Consider the following 18,955-nt stretch of genomic DNA (forward strand, 5'->3'; position numbering starts at 1 on the left):
ATGAAGGCTGCTATTGAGGAGATCTCAGTTGCACCAGCTGACAAGCTTAACAAAGTCGACAAGATCTGGGCCAGGGAAGTGAAGGAGCTGTCCTACGATATAGAGGACAAAATTGACACATTCGTTGTGCGCTGCAAGGATAGCAAGCTTGCTGAACCACATGCCATCAAGAAGATCATTAGCAGGAGCCACAATTGGTTGACACAGCCCAAGATCCGCCCTAAGATTTCTACTGACATTAGGGAGATCAAGAGCCGTGTGGAAGAGGTGTCCAAGCGGCGTGATCGGTACAAGGTTAATGGTGAGGTTGCTAAACCCGTCATGGTAGATCTTCGTTTGCTAGCTCGGTATGAGAAGACGACAGAGCTTGTTGGCATTAATGAAGCAAGAGATGAGCTAATTAAGTTGATGATGGAAGGCAATGGAATGTCCAAGCAGCATGAAAAGATACTTTCCATCGTTGGATTTGGAGGGCTGGGAAAGACAACTCTTGCTAATGTGGTGTATCAAAATCTTAGAGCACAATTTGATTGCTCTGCTTTTGTTTCAGTGTCTCAAACTCCTGACATGGATAAATTATTCAAGAACTTGCTATATCAACTTGGCAAGAGAAATATTGCAGGCTTCAATGTCATCAATGAGCTTAGAGAATACCTTGGAGAAAAGAGGTATGAACAAATCAGTGAATAATTGCCATCATTTTACGATTATGAAATTTTTGTTGTAGGACAACCGAAGAAATACCAACTTTCTTATTGAAAATACTATCAAAATTTTCTTGTTGAACCATTAACTTTCTCTCCACTCTTTTTTCACAACTCCGCCACTTTGAGTGGATTCTACAATCAGTTCAAACCCCTTTGCCCCTTAACGTTACTCAGAGTAGTTAGATTAGATTCTTTTTGTTGGTGATATGCCCAAGAGCCCATCATCACAATACGGTTTAAAGGCCCAAGAGGATATAGATCCAAGAGGGATTAGGGTTACTAATGAGCCTATGAGATAGAAGCCCATTAGTACGCCCTATATATACGAGGGAGGGGCTAGGGGGGCGACACAACCGGTGAGCCCCGCCACCTCCCTAGCCGCCTCCCCCCCCCTCTCTCGGCCGCCGCCCTTGCCGTGCGTGTGGTGCTAGCACACCGACGCCCGGCGTTTCATCCCCGTACGTGTGGACTCCGTGGAGGCGCTGCTGCGCTGATCGGCTGCTGGGATCAAGGACGAGGAGCTCGGTTCGTGGGACGTGATCGACTAATTCCTCTACATCGACGCGCGACTTCTTCCGCTGCGCTGCGCGTCTAGTGGTAACGATCTATGATCTTCTACTCGCAAGTATCTTGGGTATATGCGGTAGTGATGCTAGCGTAGCCTACCCGTTTTCCTATAGTGGTACCAGAGCCATCTTGCGTAGTTTTTGGTCTGGATCATTAGCATATAGGTGATATGTTGTTGTAGTAGATTGGATCTATTACTTTTGCATGGTTTGATTAGATCAATTGGTCATAAGGGATTAAAACTGGAGCGAGTTGATTGCGCGGCATGTGACAAAAAGATTAGTTTGTGTTCTTTCTCTGTTGTGCATATGACATGTCCCTACCGGCTGGAATCACCATCAGGGACTAACTGTGTGCATAGTCAGCAGATTGAACCAACAGATCGAGGTCATGTGTAGATGCAGTCCTCTCAAGTGCAAAGTTTGCACGGTCAATGTGATTGACCTAGTGAAAATTGAGGCATTATGAATGGCTCGGATTTGAGGTGATGCGATGACTCTGATGAGATTTTCATAGGGATTTTCATAGGAACCGCCGTTGCTTTCTCGCTATAGCAGCTTCCTAAGCGCTACTTTGGTAGAACACGTCGTACGCCTAACTTGTTTTTGCAGGGTGTGATGTGAATGGTATGGCCTCAATGTCATGTGATGATGTATGTGATGATTTGTGCGGCCTGCGTGTCGCAAGTTAACACAACCGGGTTGAGGTTGCACCATTATTGTATAACGACTTGCGTGTCGACTTGTGATGTTTGAATCCTCATGTAATTATTTCACTAGCTATTAGATGTAGTAGTTTAGTATCTTTTCATGGAGGCTTCAATCATGATGGCGATGATGATCACCACAAGACAGGACGGATGGCAATGGAGGTCACCTTGGAGCCATGGCGATGGAGCCCATTGTGTTGCAAGAGGCCATACTATTCACAATATAATATGATTATATGCCTGTGATGTTTATTTTCCTGTCATACTATTCTTTCATGCTTTTACATATGGTGGATGTTTTAATCATGATAGAATAGCTTCCCTCATAAAAGGTTGAGTTTTTTATGCCTTTTTACCAATAGCTGCACCTATAAATTTTGATCGTTGTGTGGTAGGTTTACCAAAGTAGAGTACCCTCAGCTATCACTTTTGTATAGGGTGGATGTCGGACATTCACAAGCATAGTATTGGTTTACTCAGCAAAGCTATCAAAACAGTTTTGGGCTTTAAGGCATAGGGTTGGGGCCGGGGCTTTGGATGCCACCCAACAAACAAGAGTAGCATAGAGATGTGATTAGCAATTTGTTGCTTACCTGTATCACTACTTTTATAGCCGTGATGCTAAAGCTCACTAGGATTTTAGTGATTATGGATCTTGAACCACTATATGTCATTAGAGGGAAGATGACTTTGATATAGTAGGTTGTCTTTTGTTAAATTAGTTAATGAAAGTCTTTACATAAACTTAGTGCTGAAATCTTGCTTTACTTTTATATTGTAGATCATGTCTGCCAGTAACAATTCCGCTTTCAATTTGCATTCTGTTCTTGAGAAAGAAAAGTTGAATGGAATAAACTTTATTGATTGATACCGCAACCTGAGAATTGTTCTCAGGCAAGAGAAAAGTGAGTATGTTCTTGAGCAGCCATATCCTGATGATCTCCCTGACAATGCAACTGCTGCTGATCGCAGAGCTTATGAGAAGCACTGCAATGACTCACTTGATGTCAGCTGTCTGATGCTCGCCACCATGTCCCCTGATCTGCAGAAGCAGTATGAGCATACGGATGCTCACACCATGATCGAGGGGCTGCGTGGGATGTTTCAGAACCAAGCCAGGACTGAGAGGTTCAATATCTTAATGTCATTGTTTGCGTGCAAGCTGCCAGAAGGTAGCTCGGTCAGTCCTCATGTGATCAAAATGATTGGTTACATTGAGACTTTGGACAGACTTGGTTCTAAACTTCACCAAGACTTTAGCACTTTCACTGATGACTTTAGTAGATATGGCTATATCTACTTAATGAGGCACAAGTCTGAATTGTTTGAAAAGTTCAAAGAATTTCAGAATGAAGTACAAAATCAATTAGGCAAGACAATTAAATTTCTGCGATCTGATCGTGGAGGAGAATATTTGAGCCTTGAATTTGGTGATCATTTGAAGCAATGTGGAATTATTCCGCAGCTAACTCCGCCCGAAACGCCTCAATGGAATGGGGTATTTGAATGGAGGAACCGAACCTTGTTGGATATGGTTAGATCCATGATGAGCCAAGCTGATCTTCCATTGTCATTTTGGGGTTATGCTCTTGAAACTGCTGCGTTCACACGGAATAGGGTTCCAAGTAAGTCTGTTGAGAAGACACCATATGAGATATGGACTGGGAAACGTCCTGGATTATCTTTTCTCAAAGTTTGGGGATGTGAGGTTTATGTCAAATGTTTGATGTCAGATAAGCTCACTCCAAAGTCAGACAAATGCTTCTTTGTGGGGTATCCTAGGGGAACCAAAGGATATTATTTTTACAATAAGGCGGAAGGCAAAGTGTTTGTCGCTCGCAATGGTATTTTTTTTAGAAAAGGAGTTTCTCTCAAAAGGATTTAGTGGGAGCAAGGTGCAACTTGAAGAAATTCAGGAAACACCCGAAACTGTTTCAGCACCCACTGAAGATCCACGGGATGTGCAAGATGTTGCACAACCCGTAGTTGAGGCACCAGCCCCACGAAGATCTATAAGGGCATGTCGCGCTACTGACAAGCTCAACCTCCTTATTACGGAGGAGCGCCATGTATTATTGATGGAAAATGATGAGCCCTTGACCTACAAAGAAGCAATGATGGGACCCGACTCCGACAAATGGCTTGAAGCCATGGAATCCGAGTTAAAATCCATGCATGATAATCAAGTTTGGAACTTGGTCGATCAAATTGATAGTGTAAGACCTGTCGACTGTAACTGGATTTTTAAGAAAAAAATAGACATGGATGGAAATGTTCACATCTATAAGGCACGATTGGTGGCGAAAGGTTTCCGACAAATTCAAGGTGTTGACTATGTGGAAACCTTTTCACCCGTCGCAATGCTAAAATATGTTCGGATTCTCCTAGCAATTGCTGCATATTATGACTATGAGATATGGCAAATGGATGTCAAAATCGCTTTCCTTAATGGACATCTAAGTGAGGATTGTATATGACACAGCCTGAAGGTTTTGTCGATCCTAAAAATGCTGGGAAAATATGTAAGCTTCAGAGGTCCATCTATGGATTGAAGCAAGTATCTTGGAGTTGGAATATTCGTTTTGATGAAGTAGTCAAAGGGTTTGGCTTCATCAAGAATGAAGATGAGCCTTGTGTTTACAAAAATGCTAGTGGGAGCGCACTTGTGTTTCTGGTCCTATATGTGGATGACATATTACTGATCGGAAATGATATTCCAATGCTTGAAGCCGTTAAAACCTCATTGAAAAAGAGTTTTTCGATGAAGGATTTAGGAGAGGCGGCTTACATTCTGGGTATTAGGATCTATAGAGATAGATCAAAAAGGCTAATTGGATTAAGTCAAGGCACGTACATTGACAAGATATTGAATCGGTTCAATATGCAAGATTCCAAGAAAGGTTTCTTGCCAATGTCACATGGCATTACTCTAAGCAAGAGTCAGTGTACTACGACACCTGATGAGCAAAAGAGGATGAGTACGATTCCTTATGCTTCAGTCATAGGGTCGATCATGTATGCTATGCTTTGCACGCGCTCAGATGTTTCCTTTGCTCTAAGTGTTATGAGCAGGTATTAGTCAGATTTCGGTGAAGCTCACTGGACAATTGTAAAGAGTATCCTTAAGTACTTTAGAAGAACTAAGGATATGTTCCTAATATTTGGAGGCGAAGATGAGCTCCTTGTAAAGGGTTACACCGATGCTAGTTTTTCAAACAGACAAAAATGACTCCAAATCGCAATCCGGTTTTGTTTTTTGCCTCAATGGTGGGGCAGTGAGCTGGAAGAGTTCCAAGCAAGATACGGTGGCTGATTCGACGACAGAGGCCGAGTATATTGCAGCTTCCGAAACTGCAAAAGAAGCTGTTTGGATCAGAAAGTTTATTTCTGATTTGGGTGTTGTTCCTAGTGCGTCCAGTCCAGTGGGCCTCTATTGTGATAATAGTGGTGCCGTTGCACTAGCAAAAGGAGCCTAGAACAACTAAGAAGTCCAGACATATACTGTGGAAGTATCACCTCATCCGTAACTTTGTTGAGAGAGGTGATGTGAAGGTTTGCAAGGTGCACACGGATTTAAACGTTGCTGATCCGTTGACGAAGCCTCTCCCACAACCAAAGCATGAGGCACACATGAGATCTATGGGTATTAGATACTTACATCAGTAATTCTAGTGTGCGTGGGAGATTTTTTGTGTCATGAGTATGTTTATGTAATGATGAATAATTGTTGTTTGTTCCATGGATGATTATTTTTTACATTGATTATCAAGTATGTGACTTATTCGTGAAACTCTTTGTTGACAATGATATGATTCTAAATTATCCCTAGTTTATGTCGTTATGTGGGACAACAATGACGTTGAGACTAGGACATGCATTAATTGATGATCATGTTTCACGGATCATGGATATGGAGATATCGGATTAATGATGTGGACACATGTTGGTGAACATAGTGTTGGATTGACCCACTCCAAGACAATGTTGGGATTGTTATTTTGTATGTGCCATCAGTTGTTCTTGAGTGTTATATCTACTAGATCCTTATACCTGAGATCGTCATTGTTTCTCATTGTGTGTAGTGGTGCATCTTGGGGCTGCTAAATGCTACTCCGTGACTGGGTAGTTACAAAAGTAGCTTACAGGTGTTTCATAAAACATGGAATGGGATGTGAGCGGATCAAGATGAAATTTGCCCCTCCTAGATAACGGGAGAGATATCTCTGGGCCCCTCGAGATAGTTGGATTTGAAAGTGCATGGCCATGCCAAAGTAATTAAAGAGTTAATCATGATGACTAAAGGTTAGTTATGAATAGAATCTACTATTAGATCGAGAGAATGGTCGAGCTATCACAAAGGTGGCACGCATCTCGCCTTGAGCTTGACTGGTATCGTGTGGCAAAGGGATCGGTGTATGAGTATATCTAAGGTTCGGCCGATATGATCTTTATGTGTATTTGTGAGTTACTATGCTCTGCTAGGTGCCGCTATTGACTTGTGATTCGGAAATGATTTCCGATCACGACCACCTACACATGAACCTAACGGGTCACACACTTAAGGGGTTTGGAATGTTGGAAAGCTTGCCTGTATGATTGTCTCTAGTGCAAGTGGGAGATTGTTGGTGCTATGCCCAAGAGCCCATCATCACAATACGGTTTAAAGGCCCAAGAGGATATTGATCCAAGAGGGATTAGGGTTACTAATGGGCCTATGAGATAGAAGCCCATTATTACGCCCTATATATACGAGGGAGGGGCTAGGGGGCGACACAACCGGTGAGCCCCGCCACTTCCGTAGCTGCCGCCGCCCCCCTCTCGGCCGCCGCCCTTGCCGTGCGTGTGGTGCTAGCACACCGACGCCCGTCGTTTCATCCCCGTACGTGTGGACTCCGTGGAGGCGCTGCTGCGACTGCTGCGCTGATCGGCTGCTGGGATCAAGGACGAGGAGCTCGGTTCGTGGGACGTGATCGACTACTTCCTCTATATCGACGCGTGACTTCTTCCGCTGCGCTGCGCGTCTAGTGGTAACGATCTATGATCTTCTACTCGCAAGTATCTTGTGTATATGCAGTAGTGATGCTAGCGTAGCCTACCCGTTTCCCTACACTTTTTTCACAAGGCTTCAAGCAAGCTAGCATAGAATACATGGATAAGATGTTCCCTTTTTATGAACCAATATGAATCCCCCCTCTTTTTTCTCATCACTTGTTTTCTCATATTTTAATGTGGTGTTTTGGAAGGATTTATACAGAAGGATTCTGAAATGTAGATTACTTATCATCTACAATGCGAATCTAGTTGCTTCCTAATTAACAAGCTTTGTCTTCTGACAACATGGCTTTTTGTTCTAATAATATTTATAGGTACCTCGTTGTTATTGATGACATATGGGATATCTTAGTTTGGAAAACAATTAGATATGCTTTGCCTGATAATAATCGTGGTTGTAAAATTATCACAACTACGCGTATTCTGAAAGTCGCTGAAGAAGTCGGTGGTGCTTACAAGATGAAACCTCTTTGTCTTCACAATTCTAGAATATTACTGTACAGAAGAATATTTGGCAACAAAGATGAAGAAAAGTGTCCTAATGAGGAGTTAGCTGAAGTATCCGACAGAATACTAACCAAATGTGCTGGGGTGCCTTAAGCTATCATTACTATAGCTAGTTTGCTGGCCAGTAAAGGGACAAATAAATTGGACTGGTATGAGGTGTATAATTCCATTGGTAGGGGCATGGAAAACAGCCTAGACGTGGAGAATATGAGAAATATCCTGTTATTTAGCTATTATAATCTGCCATCCCATCTAAGGACTTGCTTGTTATATTTATATGTGTTTCCAGAAGATTATGAAATTGAGAAAAAGCGTTTGATATGGATGTGGATATTGTCGGAAACAAGAGCAAAATGTATTTGAAGTTGGAGAGAGTTACTTTAATGAGCTCGTAAACACAAGTATGATCCAAGCTGTGTATGATAGGAATGGCATGAAGATACATTCTTGCCGTGTACATGATATGGTTCTTGATCACCATTCCATAGCAAGTGAAGAAAACTTTATTACCATGTTGAATGATGTGGGTCACAGGTCTCCATCACAAAAGGTTCGAAGGTTATGCCTCCAAAATTACAAGGAGGGTCATGGTACATTTGGGGCTACAATGAAGATGCATCAAGTGAGGTCAGTGGTTGTCTTTTCCTCTGTTGTAAATCTAATACCAGCCCTTTCAAGGTTCGAAGTTGTACGTGTGCTGCATTTGGAAAATTGTGATCTTTCACATGGTTACAACCTCAAGTATATTGGGAAGTTAGTTCACATGAGATGCCTAGGACTACGTTCTACAGATATTGTTCAGCTCCCTGAGGAAATAGGGAACCTGCAATTTCTAAAGGTGTTGGACATCTCAAACAGTTGCATTCCAGCATTGCCGTCCAATATTGTTCAGCCAAGACAGTTAAAGTGCCTGTACATTAATAATGATGCCAATTCGAATGAAGAAAGTTTATGGTCATTTGGAACTGCTATGAAAGGGACCAGCAGGGGTCTAACATATCCCTTGAAGAGCTGTCAAGGTCATACATCAGTACGGGTGACGATATAGAAGAGCTGGGACATCTAACAGAACTGAGAGTGCTGGATATAGCTGGCTACTTCCGCGCACTGGCATTATCAGAGTGCCTACGCAAGCTGCAAAAACTCCAGAATTTATCTATCCACATCCAAGAAATAGATGACGTGAATGGCTGGGTTGGGCCTCAGAATCTCCGCAGTTTACAAGTAGATGGCTGCTGGTTCCGGAAGCTGCCAGTTTGGATTAACCACTCGCATGTTCAGAACCTCTCCTTCCTAAGGATCAGCGTGAAGCAGCTACAGCAGGACATGGAAACCCTTGGGAGGTTGCATGCTCTCCACGATCAAAAGTGGCAACTTTCCTGCTGTTTTATTCGCTTCTTACAAGTATTCTTCTTTCAACAGCCAGACAATTTCGGTACTTATTGCAAAGGGATGTAAAAGTTGGATTCTTCCACAGCTGCAACACTGTATCCCTCTGTATCTGTATATATGTGTGAACAGAAATCACGCCGCTTCATCAGTGGAGCTCCGGATTTGCGCGCTGGGGTACTCGTCGTACCTCACGGGCGTGTACACCAGCGGTTGGTCGCCGCCGACGAGCTCATCGATGGCCCTCACCGTAGCGTTGTCCCTGGCCCGGCAGCCGAACAGCACCGAGAAGCGGTCGCGGTTGCTCGGCGTCCTGACGCGGTGGAGGCACGCCGGCACCCGCCCGTTCGTGACGACCTGCGAGATGCTCGTGAGCGAGACTCATCAATCGGGTAATCGTGACGGGTCGATCGGAGGAGCGACGGCGTCGATCCGGACCGGACGTACCCTGAGCTGCTCGCCGGCGACGAAGGTGACCGTGCCCGGCTCGGGAGGCACGGCGTGCCAGCGCCCGTCCCCGGCCCGCACCTCGAGGCCCTCCACCTCGTGCTGCACGATCCCGGTGACCATGGTGTCGTCGCGGTGCTCCTTCATGGACACGCCGGTCTCCCTGTCCGGGGGCGCGCCGTAGCCAAGCAAAAATTTCTCGGCGAGAATTTTCCGAGAAAACCGAAAATCTTTCTCGGCGGGGTCCGGTTTTTTTACTTATCGCTCGAAATTTTCGGCCCTTTTGAATATCCACCCAAACCAAATTGGTGCAGCCAAATATCAGGCCACCCCGCTGCCTCCTAACACTAAATCTTATTCATATTCCATTTCCCATCTCTCTCGGTCCCTCTACGACTTCATAGGAAGCCATGGCGATAGCGGTGGCCATATTAAACAGACTGTTTGTTGTGGCAAGAAAGTCATATTTATATGCATTGTTGTATCTTGTTTATACTATTAGATTGTTTGGAAATAATCTAGGTTACTTTCTGTATAAATTGAGAATTTTTTTCTAAATTTCATCCGAAATAAAAATGACAAATCCGATAATTTTCCGAGAAATCCGATAAACGCGTTTCTCCCTGACCTCCGATTTTTTTTCCTTACCGGTAAGGAAAACCCTGGCCGTAGCGCGTCAGCCGGACGCCTTGGGTGAGCGACGCGAGGTGGTCGCCGATGCTCTCGTCCCGGACGCCGAGGCCCTCCAGGGTCAGCGTCTCCACCGCCCGCTCCAGCTTCAGCATGCACTTGGCGAACGACACGATCGTGTCGCTGGACGGCCGGGTCCGACGACGCCATGAGGAATTTTTACACGGGATGGTTCTCTGGTATGTTTAAAAGATCGATGGTACGAAATGCTGAAAGAGTCGGTGGTTTGCGGACCAGAATTCCTGGTTGCCCTGCGGCCAGAGGACGCCGGCGAAGTCGCGGACGCGGCCGGCGTCGGCGGCCTCGGCGACGCGGATGCTCTCCATGGCCATGCCGGGGACCTGCGAGATGTAGGCCTTGAACGGGCCCCAGCGGGAGTCGCTCCGCTGCTTGGCCTCCGGCGGGAGCGCGAAGATCTCCGGGATGGCGCGGCAGAACAGCGCGCGCCGGAGCTCCGGGCCGAGCGCGTCGTGCTCGACGGCGACGACGACGGCGCAGCCGTGCGCCACCATGGACGCGGCCACCGCGGCGCGGGCGTCCTCCCATCCCGGCCCGCCGGGCTCCACCCCGCGGAGGTCGATCTTGGCGAGCTCCATGGCCTGCTCCCCAGCGGCTTCGCTGAATCCGCTTTGCCTTGCCTTGGATCTAGCCTCGAGTAAAAGTCAACCTATGAGCAATGATTGAGCAGAGCACGAGTTCATGGTGTGCGTACCTGACGTTTTATCCTGAGCTAATAGTGGGTGTGATACGGTGAAAGTCTCTGTCATTGCACTTAACAAATTAAATCTCATGTTATAAAAATATTGCGAGGCCTTCTAATGCGCAGTATCTAGCCCCGCTAGTGGGGCGGGGTTGGATGGGCATTTTGGGGCGGAGCGACGGGGGCTCCTATACCTCTTCTGGAAGTTGGATAATAGGCATATCTATAAAGCCCATTATATAAATTGTTGTGTCGTACGGCCCATTAAAGTCTCACAGCGACAATGCCCCGTTGGCCCGCTTCATTGTTTGAATCATGCAAGCACATGCAGTAAGCATGTGAAACTTGCACGTCGCTACTAGTTGGAAGGTGCAGATGCTAGTAGATGTTCTTTCATTTTTTTTCTTTTTAAGCTCCATTGACAAGTAACATTTTCACTAAACCGCTACAGTCAATATTTTAAAATACATAATTCAACATTCATTCAAACTTAATACAATATTTCTTATGAACTAGTTAAATATTTTATATGAAAATGTTGAAACCGCATGTACAAAATGTTGAACATGTGTATGCTCAAAAGTTGCAATAGTATACTTCGAATGTTGATTTTTTAGAAAAAATAAAATTAATTAAAATATATGCATATGCGATCTTGTTTTGTTGCATAAATTCCAAATAACATCATGCTTCAAACGGAATCTAAAATATATTTACGGTTTGAAAGAAAAATAGGATTAATATTTTGAATCTAAATGGAATCTACGTCCACCCACCAATGTCCAGCCATGCACACTGTGGAGGCGGAGGCGCACAGGCGCTTAGCACTGCTCCCCAATTGCTCCAATCTCATCGTTCCATGCACTTTGCACGGATCTCAAATACTGAAAGTTCAATGGTCTTCTTATCTTCCGGAAGATGTATATGATTCCTGGGTTTTCGAATGGAGATCCGTTTGTGTGGGTAGTAATGGGTTTAGAGGCCAACAGGTTGGGGCGGGGTGGGCTGCATCTGCGAGTTGGGGCGGGGTGGGGGTAGAAACGGATCAGATCGCCTGCTCCCGCAGGAAGCCAAGAAGACGACACCACTGCCGGCCACTATCGCCGCCGCACCTCCCCTCCTCCGACGTCCACAGATCGAGGTACTCCCCTTCTACTTTGCATCTCCATCTCCTGCGCATCACCTCTTCGTCTTCCTCAACGGCTCATTGGCTCCCTTCCTCTTCTTGCAAGATGCCAAGATCTGTGTGTGGTGGGGGGGGGGGGGGGTGCTGTAGGCACGGTGGGATCGCCAGATCTGTGGCCGCTGGCTTCGCTTTCTTCCAGGCTACCAACGCCGTCTCCGTTGCAGGGTCGCTGTCAGAGCTAGGGCTACAAAATCGGGCGGCGCGGGTCGCTCGCCGCCGTCGGCAGGCAGGAAGAGTGTGGCCTCGCAGCTGGTGGAGCTAGCTACTCTTCTCAGGTCTCGTTTCCACTCCCAGGCGGAGGCAGTCCCGGCCGGTGGAGGAGGAGGATGGACGAGGAAGACGGCTGCCACCGCCACCACACCATCCGGGTCGCGTCGTCCTCCCCAGGTCCGATTCCGACCCCATGTCTCCTCTATCCTCTTCACTATCCGCTTCCTCCCAGGGAAAATTCGGCAGGGTTCCTCCTCCTCTTCTCCTCACCGTTCATCCAGTATGATCCACGGTGCCTCCCCTGAAATTGCATTCCACAGCAGCTCAGCTTCATCGCAAGTTCGCTGGTAGTCCATTGATCTTCTTGCATCATAATCCTACAAGCAAGTTTACAAGATCAGGAACATGCTAATAGAAAAAACTCAAATAGATTACTTTCAGCTTAGAACTACTAGTGTTTACCCTTAGATATTAGAATTTTCAGGATCTACATCCCAGTTGGCATGTGCTCCGTCTTTGTAGCTATCAGTGGACCTTGACAAAAGACGCAGATTATGGTGGATATAGACTAGTTTGTCAGCTGTCTTTACATTCAGCTTGTTCCTCTTTGCACTGTGGATGTATCCGCAGGTACTCCAAAGTCTCTCTGCTGATGAACTACTGATAGATTGGGAAAGAACTCTCGCTGCCACTGCTGCCAAATTATATCTTCTATTTCTGAAAAGTCATTTTTGTGCAGGTTATTAAAGTCCATAATATCTTTGATCTTTCCAACCATTTTTGTGCATTGTCAGTCACAACCTGAAGGACATTTGCATGCCCTATATCATCAATTGCTTATCTTTTGATTGTTATAATATGTGACTGTGTAACAGTTACAATCTGCCAACATTTTGATTGTTATACCAACATTCCTTTTCTTTTGTTACAGTTCTGTTTTAAATCAATACACCAAGCTGCCGCCGACCGCGCCGACGGCCAAGCCGCCGCTGACCCGGATTCATCTGCACCAACAGATCACAGAGTCACAGAGAAACATCTCGAGGTAATCCGCTCAAGTTTAAGCTAGGTTCAGGTTGCTCCACCGCATGCCCTCCCACATCGCTTTTTATCTGCTTCCAGTTCAGGGTTTTTTTTTGGACCAATAGCTTTAAGTTGATCTCATTAGCATGCTTAGATTACTCATAGTCATGGATTATGATCAGACAAAGTTGGACTACCAGACCAGAGAATTAAGATTTGTCTTTGTGGCCCTAAAATAGTTTCTGTCCTGTTGCTGAATTGGAGGTGTGAAGCTTGTAGGATTTACTGATACATAAAACTTGGCATCATGATTTCTAGATGTTGTTATTTGTCACCTCCTGGCTTTGCTTGTTTTCTATTAGTACTAGTTTGTGAAATCAATGATTGGCATAACCATTAATTATTTTTCAGACTGGCAGCTATTTTTGTTGTTCAAATAGCTATTGATATTGCTGCATTTCATGTATATTGCTGTGTATAGCTGCTGATATTGCTGCACTTGGCACTGCTGATATTGCTGCTACTACTAGACTGCTATAGTACTGAAAGGTCTTCTTTAGAGTTTAAGAGCTCTACAACAAGATAACCCATGCATGTTTAACTTCTAAAAATATAAGCAAACAGTTACCTGGCCTATGCAGACATGCAGTTCTATCATGACACTTTAAACCAGTTAGTAGTTGGAAATCCTAGCTAAACCTGTATCATTTATGCATTTCTGAAACAGATGTCTTCTCTTCAGTTAGAGGCCTCTGGTACAAGTGAGAGCACTGGTAATAGTTCGTCACAAACACCAAATAGAAAGGCACCAATCTGGGAGTATTATGAGCCGGAATTGGTCAGGATAGATGGTGCACTAAAAGCAATTTGCAAGTACTGTGGAACAAAGTTGATTGCAAATAGAAAATCAGGTACAAATAGCCTTCGAACTCACATTGCAGAGTACTGCCCCAAAGTCCCTAATGATGATAGGAACAGATTTGTCGCTACAATGAAGAAAAAGCCAGATGGTTGTCCATTCACCTTTAATAAGCAGAGAAGTCGTGACCTGATGATTGCATGGATTGTTAGAGCTGATGTAGCTTTCAACAAGTTTGATGATGAAGGTTTTTAGCCTTGGATGGAGTCAATGCAACCTACTTTTAGCGGCATAGGGAGACAAACGATTCGTAATGATTGTGTTGCTAAGTTTGAGAGAGCAAAGAATTACGAAGTGAACTTCAGAGTCTTAGCTCTCGTATATGCTTCACTTCGGATCTTTGGACATCAAACCAAAAGTTGGGATATCTTTGTGTTACAACCCACTATATTGGCCCTGATTTTGTTTTGAAGAAAAAGATAATTGCATTTAAGGATGTGAAGTATCCACATACAGGTGTTGCTATTGAGGAAGCCATTACAACTGTTCTGACAGACTATGGAATCAAAGAGAAGATGATATTGCCTTAATTTAGATGTAGTTGTTGAGAAACTTGTATGATAGCTACATGGTTTTTAGTAGTATCTGAAGGTTGGATCTGTTGCTTCAGAGGTGACTTTAGTAGTTGATACAGCATATAACTTACAGTCAGTAGTGATTATGTTTTTTTTTTAGTTTCTTGCAGGAGCATTTGATGTAATCTGGAAGCTGCGACCTATTATCTCTCAGCTGGTTCTTTCCGTCTAATTGTCAAGCAATATTTTTCCATGAAGTGTAGTTTATGTACAGCTCATTCCTGCTGTTGCTGTTTCTGTAAATGTAAGGAGGGGTCGTCTTCCCTCGTCTATGCGCCAGGCAGTCCAAGGGTTCCTGCGACGAGCCCTTGCAATCAGGAGCTACCCCCCAGTGTTGCATCTTTCCTCTCAGGCTTGTTGCTTGAACAGCTCGGATAATGAGGAGCCCAGTATCGTGCGCAGCAATAACCCAGGCATAACCCACCATCGGTGGGGTGGGTTGGTTAATTAAATATGTGGATTGGGGCGGGTTGTCAAAAAATAATTGAACTGCTGCGGGTAGGGGTGGGGAAGGGGCGAGTATATCCCCATTAGCAGGCCTAGTAGTATCACCTTCTAATGCGCAGTAGCAGGTGGGTGTGATCCACCTGCTACTAGTACCACAGATATCCGAGTGCAGCAGAGGCACAGCCTCTCTTCAACATGCTGGTTCTCAATCCAGGGCACAGCCTCTACCTGTGCGGCTTCGATGGCGCGGCATCTCCTCTGTTAACGGTGCGACGTCCCTTTCTTGACCTCGCCCCCATCCTTCTCTATCACCAAAAAGACCCAAAGAGAACTCACCGTGTTTTTTTTTCCGATCACGAATGACTTTGCACGATTTCAGCAGCAAAAAGAATGAATTCATCAACATTGTCCGATGATGGTTCATCCAGTAAACTTTGAAGCAACTATGGATGACAACTCATTGGACAAGCTGCTCTTGACCACGCAATTGCGTCCTTCGCTAACGCATAGCTGCTGATAACCCTGTCGATGTTGATTATTCTACCAGAGCACGCAGCGTCTCCGGCGTCTAGATCGGATGAGCCTCCGCTGCAGTTATTGCAGAGGGACTGATTGGTGGGCCGCCCTCGCAGGTACAGGCTAGTGTGGAGTGCGGGCCTGGTCTAGGGATGGCAATTCCACCCGCAGTTGCAGGTAGCCGTGGATTTAAGACTCGACGGGTGCGAGTGCGAGTGCGGATTTCAAATTTGACCCAGAAGTGCCTTTGTACCTGCACGTGCACCATACTTATAAATTCCTATATAGATAGTATCGGTCCAGCCTATTTAGCAATATCCAGCATATAAATACGTGGATGTTCAGTGTATTGTAACACTTAATTGTAGATTTGTGGTGCTGCTGCTACGCTGAATTGTTATTTATTATTTTGAACTTAAGGATTTGTTGTTAACTTGCTCTTATTACTTATAGAAATGTATTGTTTGACTATTTAAATTGATGATTTTGAGTATTTTATTATGTCTGTTGCAACACCCATGGGTACCTGAAACCCGCCGGGTGCGGATGTAGAAATTCACCCGCGGATCTATCACGATTGGATTTGGGTGGTTTTTTCCAACCCCACGGATTTGTCTGCGGGCGGATTTTCATCACACCCGCATCCGTAGGTGCCATCCCTAGCCTGGTCAATGCTTACAGACGGCGACGGAGCATATAAACGTGACATGAAAAAATAGATAGAGCTGCAACGACTTTGTGATTCTGCCGTGAATATAATCAAGATAGGCACACCTCTTTGATGATGTGGAACCATTTTTTTTTGTTTGGATAGTTTTTGATTGGAACTGTTGGCAAGGTTATTTCTTTTTACTCTCAATAATTTTTAGCAAAGTATTAACTAAACGTTTTTTACTCTATTCATACTTGGAGATGCTCTAAACGCAAACTTATGTACATAATTTATATGCATATAAATAAATTTATATAAAACAAATTTATACACAAACATTATAAACATATTTATATCACATGAATTATGCAAAATACATTTATACAAACAAAATTATGCTAAACGTTTTTATATAACAAACTTATAACATAATCTATTCAGAAAAATACATAGTTAACTTTTTCAAGAAAAAAAAGCTACACAAACAAACTTGGAGAAAAAAGATCTGCAAATGCAACAAATTATTGATATAACTTATGCAAAAAAAAGAAATAAACTTATGAGAAAAGATAAATTTATATATAAAACTTATACTATAACTTTGCCACATAGAAAGTATAGAGAAAAGAAAAACATAAAAAGGAAAAAAGATGTCGGTCACATCACCGTTGTCACTCGGTTCATCAAAGTGCGGGCTCCTGGATCCTCGCTCCTGTAGCGGCACGCAACGGGAGGAGCCCAAGCGGCCTCCGGCGGGCGCGGCGAAGGGGCAGGGCCATGGGAGCCCTCGCCGGAGCTGCCGCGCCGCGCCACCGTTGGGAGCTTAGGATCTGATAAGAGAAAGAGAATGGAAATGGAGAACTGGAAAGAGGTGGCCGGAGAGTCCTGTGAAATTTGGAAACCGGATGACATGTTCGGATTTAGGCACTGTGGAGCTCGGTTGTGGAATAATTAATTTCTATGGCAGGTCCCACATGGGACAACAGGTGGGAGAAGATCGATTGTCGGAATCGCTGCAAGTGATCGACTGCAGAATTGGATTAGGTAAATATAATGCTCTAGTGGCTGAACTGGAAAATATAATAAAAAAGACCATAAATATATGAAATAGTTAATTTCGTTCTCAAAATTTTCAGTTAAAGCTCAACTTGATACCTAAACTTCAAAATCGACAATTTCAGTCCTCAAACGTTTTCATCTGGCTCAATTTAATCATTCATCCTACGTGCCATGAATTGGATTAGGTAAATATTATGCTCTAGTGGCTGAACTGGAAAAAATAATAAAAAAGACCATAAATATATGAAATAGTTAATTTCATTCTCGAAATTTTCAGTTAAAGCTCAACTTTATTCTCAAACTTCAAAAACGACAATTTTAGTCATCAAATGTTTTCACCTGGCTCAATTTAACCATTCATCCTACGTGGCATGTTATGTTGGCACACCTATATCGCATCATGGTTCATAAAAAGTCATCATTTTTATAAATTTGATTATTATAAAAGTTTCAACTTGAAGAAACTAAAATGATGTACAACTTCAAGGAAGGAAGTTGATCCGAACATATTTATAAAAACTCACAAAACAAATTATACAAACTCACATACTCGCAGAAAAAATATGTGTGTACCTGGACCAAATTATTTGAACTTATGGAACAAATAATTTCAAATATAGAATAAATTGAATTCACTTACGAACAAAAATTTATATCCCTAGAACAAATTATATGAGTTAAAAGAATAAATATACATACATTTTGTACAAACACCTATACATAGAGAACAAATAATATTAGAAATAAATAATTTAGTTCATAAAGAAAATAATTAATTTTAACCGGACAAACTAATTATTCTATATGCAAAAAATGTATATACATTATGAATAATTTTTTCTTTCTTTATACAGAAGGTAGGTATGCAAGGAGCATAGTATTCGCACGCTGTCGCTGGACGAGCTGACTAAATCGTACATGGGATGAGAATCAATTTCGTGCAGCGGGCCGGATGTCCAGTAGAGTAAGTATTACGTCGGCCAATCTATTGTTAAGTATTTACTCTGTTCCAAATTATAAGTCATTTCAAGACTTTTGGAGAGTTAAAGTTTTTTTAAAATTTAATCAAATTTATATAACAAGATAATAATATTTATGACACGGTATATTTTTGAAATTTTACAGCTCTGGAATATATTTGGTAGATACCGTATTAATAGTGTTGAAGAAAATTGGTAGCTTGATTAAAAAAATGGTTCTGCTAGACATCGACATGTGTGACTATGGTTACTTCATAGTAAAGGTGCTAGAACCCTAGAGGCCAAGAAAGCAGTAGGAAACAGAAAAAGAACAAAATTACACATGATATAGTTCTTAAAAAAGAATGAGCTAGCTGGATTAGTTTGCATAACCAAAATCGCGTTTTCACTTTGAAAAGTTGCTTCACAATCACCATTCACCGCCAGCATGAGGATGGCATCTTGGTAGTTCTACTCCAACTCATCAACCACCATTCACCAATCAGTGCGGCCAACAACCAAGAGGGGCCTCTTGATCAAAAAAAAAAAACCAAGAGGGGCCTCTCATGAAAGGAAAAGAAAAGACGATAAAAGCTCCCAACCAAGAGGAGGAACCAGTACTAGACATATCACCAGGAGCA

General features: G+C 43.5%; 2 protein-coding genes and 1 pseudogene across 2 annotated transcripts; 2 read left to right on the forward strand and 1 right to left on the reverse strand.

The window, feature by feature from the left end:
* On the forward strand, positions 1 to 9,000 carry LOC120677867 (annotated as a pseudogene).
* Positions 8,482 to 10,727, reverse strand: LOC120680232 (2-oxoglutarate-dependent dioxygenase AOP3-like). Its single transcript, XM_039961841.1, has 4 exons — positions 10,303 to 10,727; positions 10,065 to 10,191; positions 9,379 to 9,576; positions 8,482 to 9,288 (listed from the first exon to the last, which is right to left on the reverse strand). The coding sequence occupies exons 1-4, from the start codon at positions 10,662 to 10,664 to the stop codon at positions 9,067 to 9,069; spliced, it is 909 nt and encodes a 302-aa protein (XP_039817775.1). The 5' UTR covers positions 10,665 to 10,727; the 3' UTR covers positions 8,482 to 9,066.
* Positions 10,728 to 11,556: 829 nt separating this feature from the next.
* LOC120677868 lies at positions 11,557 to 14,890 on the forward strand. The gene is made up of 4 exons (XM_039959067.1): positions 11,557 to 11,622; positions 12,045 to 12,341; positions 13,096 to 13,209; positions 13,915 to 14,890. The coding sequence occupies exons 1-4, from the start codon at positions 11,557 to 11,559 to the stop codon at positions 14,299 to 14,301; spliced, it is 864 nt and encodes a 287-aa protein (XP_039815001.1). The 3' UTR covers positions 14,302 to 14,890.
* The last annotated feature ends 4,065 nt before the right edge of the window (positions 14,891 to 18,955 follow it).

Source organism: Panicum virgatum, chromosome 6N, assembly GCF_016808335.1.
Source record: "Panicum virgatum strain AP13 chromosome 6N, P.virgatum_v5, whole genome shotgun sequence".
Taxonomy (NCBI): Eukaryota; Viridiplantae; Streptophyta; class Magnoliopsida; order Poales; family Poaceae; genus Panicum; species Panicum virgatum.

What these genes read in the sequence shown, in the direction of transcription:
- LOC120680232 (XM_039961841.1), bottom strand. Translation starts at nt 10,664, where the DNA reads ATGGAGCTCGCCAAGATCGACCTCCGCGGGGTGGAGCCCGGCGGGCCG. An exon ending in TCGCGTCGCTCACCCAAGGC is followed by an intron (nt 9,577 to 10,064) that starts GTCCGGCTGACG and finishes ATTCTCGCCGAG; the next exon opens with AAATTTTTGCTTGGCTACGG. An exon ending in TCGCCGGCGAGCAGCTCAGG is followed by an intron (nt 9,289 to 9,378) that starts GTACGTCCGGTC and finishes AGCATCTCGCAG; the next exon opens with GTCGTCACGAACGGGCGGGT.
- LOC120677868 (XM_039959067.1), top strand. Translation starts at nt 11,557, where the DNA reads ATGCACACTGTGGAGGCGGAGGCGCACAGGCGCTTAGCACTGCTCCCC. An exon ending in CCAATTGCTCCAATCTCATC is followed by an intron (nt 11,623 to 12,044) that starts GTTCCATGCACT and finishes GGGGTGCTGTAG; the next exon opens with GCACGGTGGGATCGCCAGAT. An exon ending in GGTCGCGTCGTCCTCCCCAG is followed by an intron (nt 12,342 to 13,095) that starts GTCCGATTCCGA and finishes CTTTTGTTACAG; the next exon opens with TTCTGTTTTAAATCAATACA.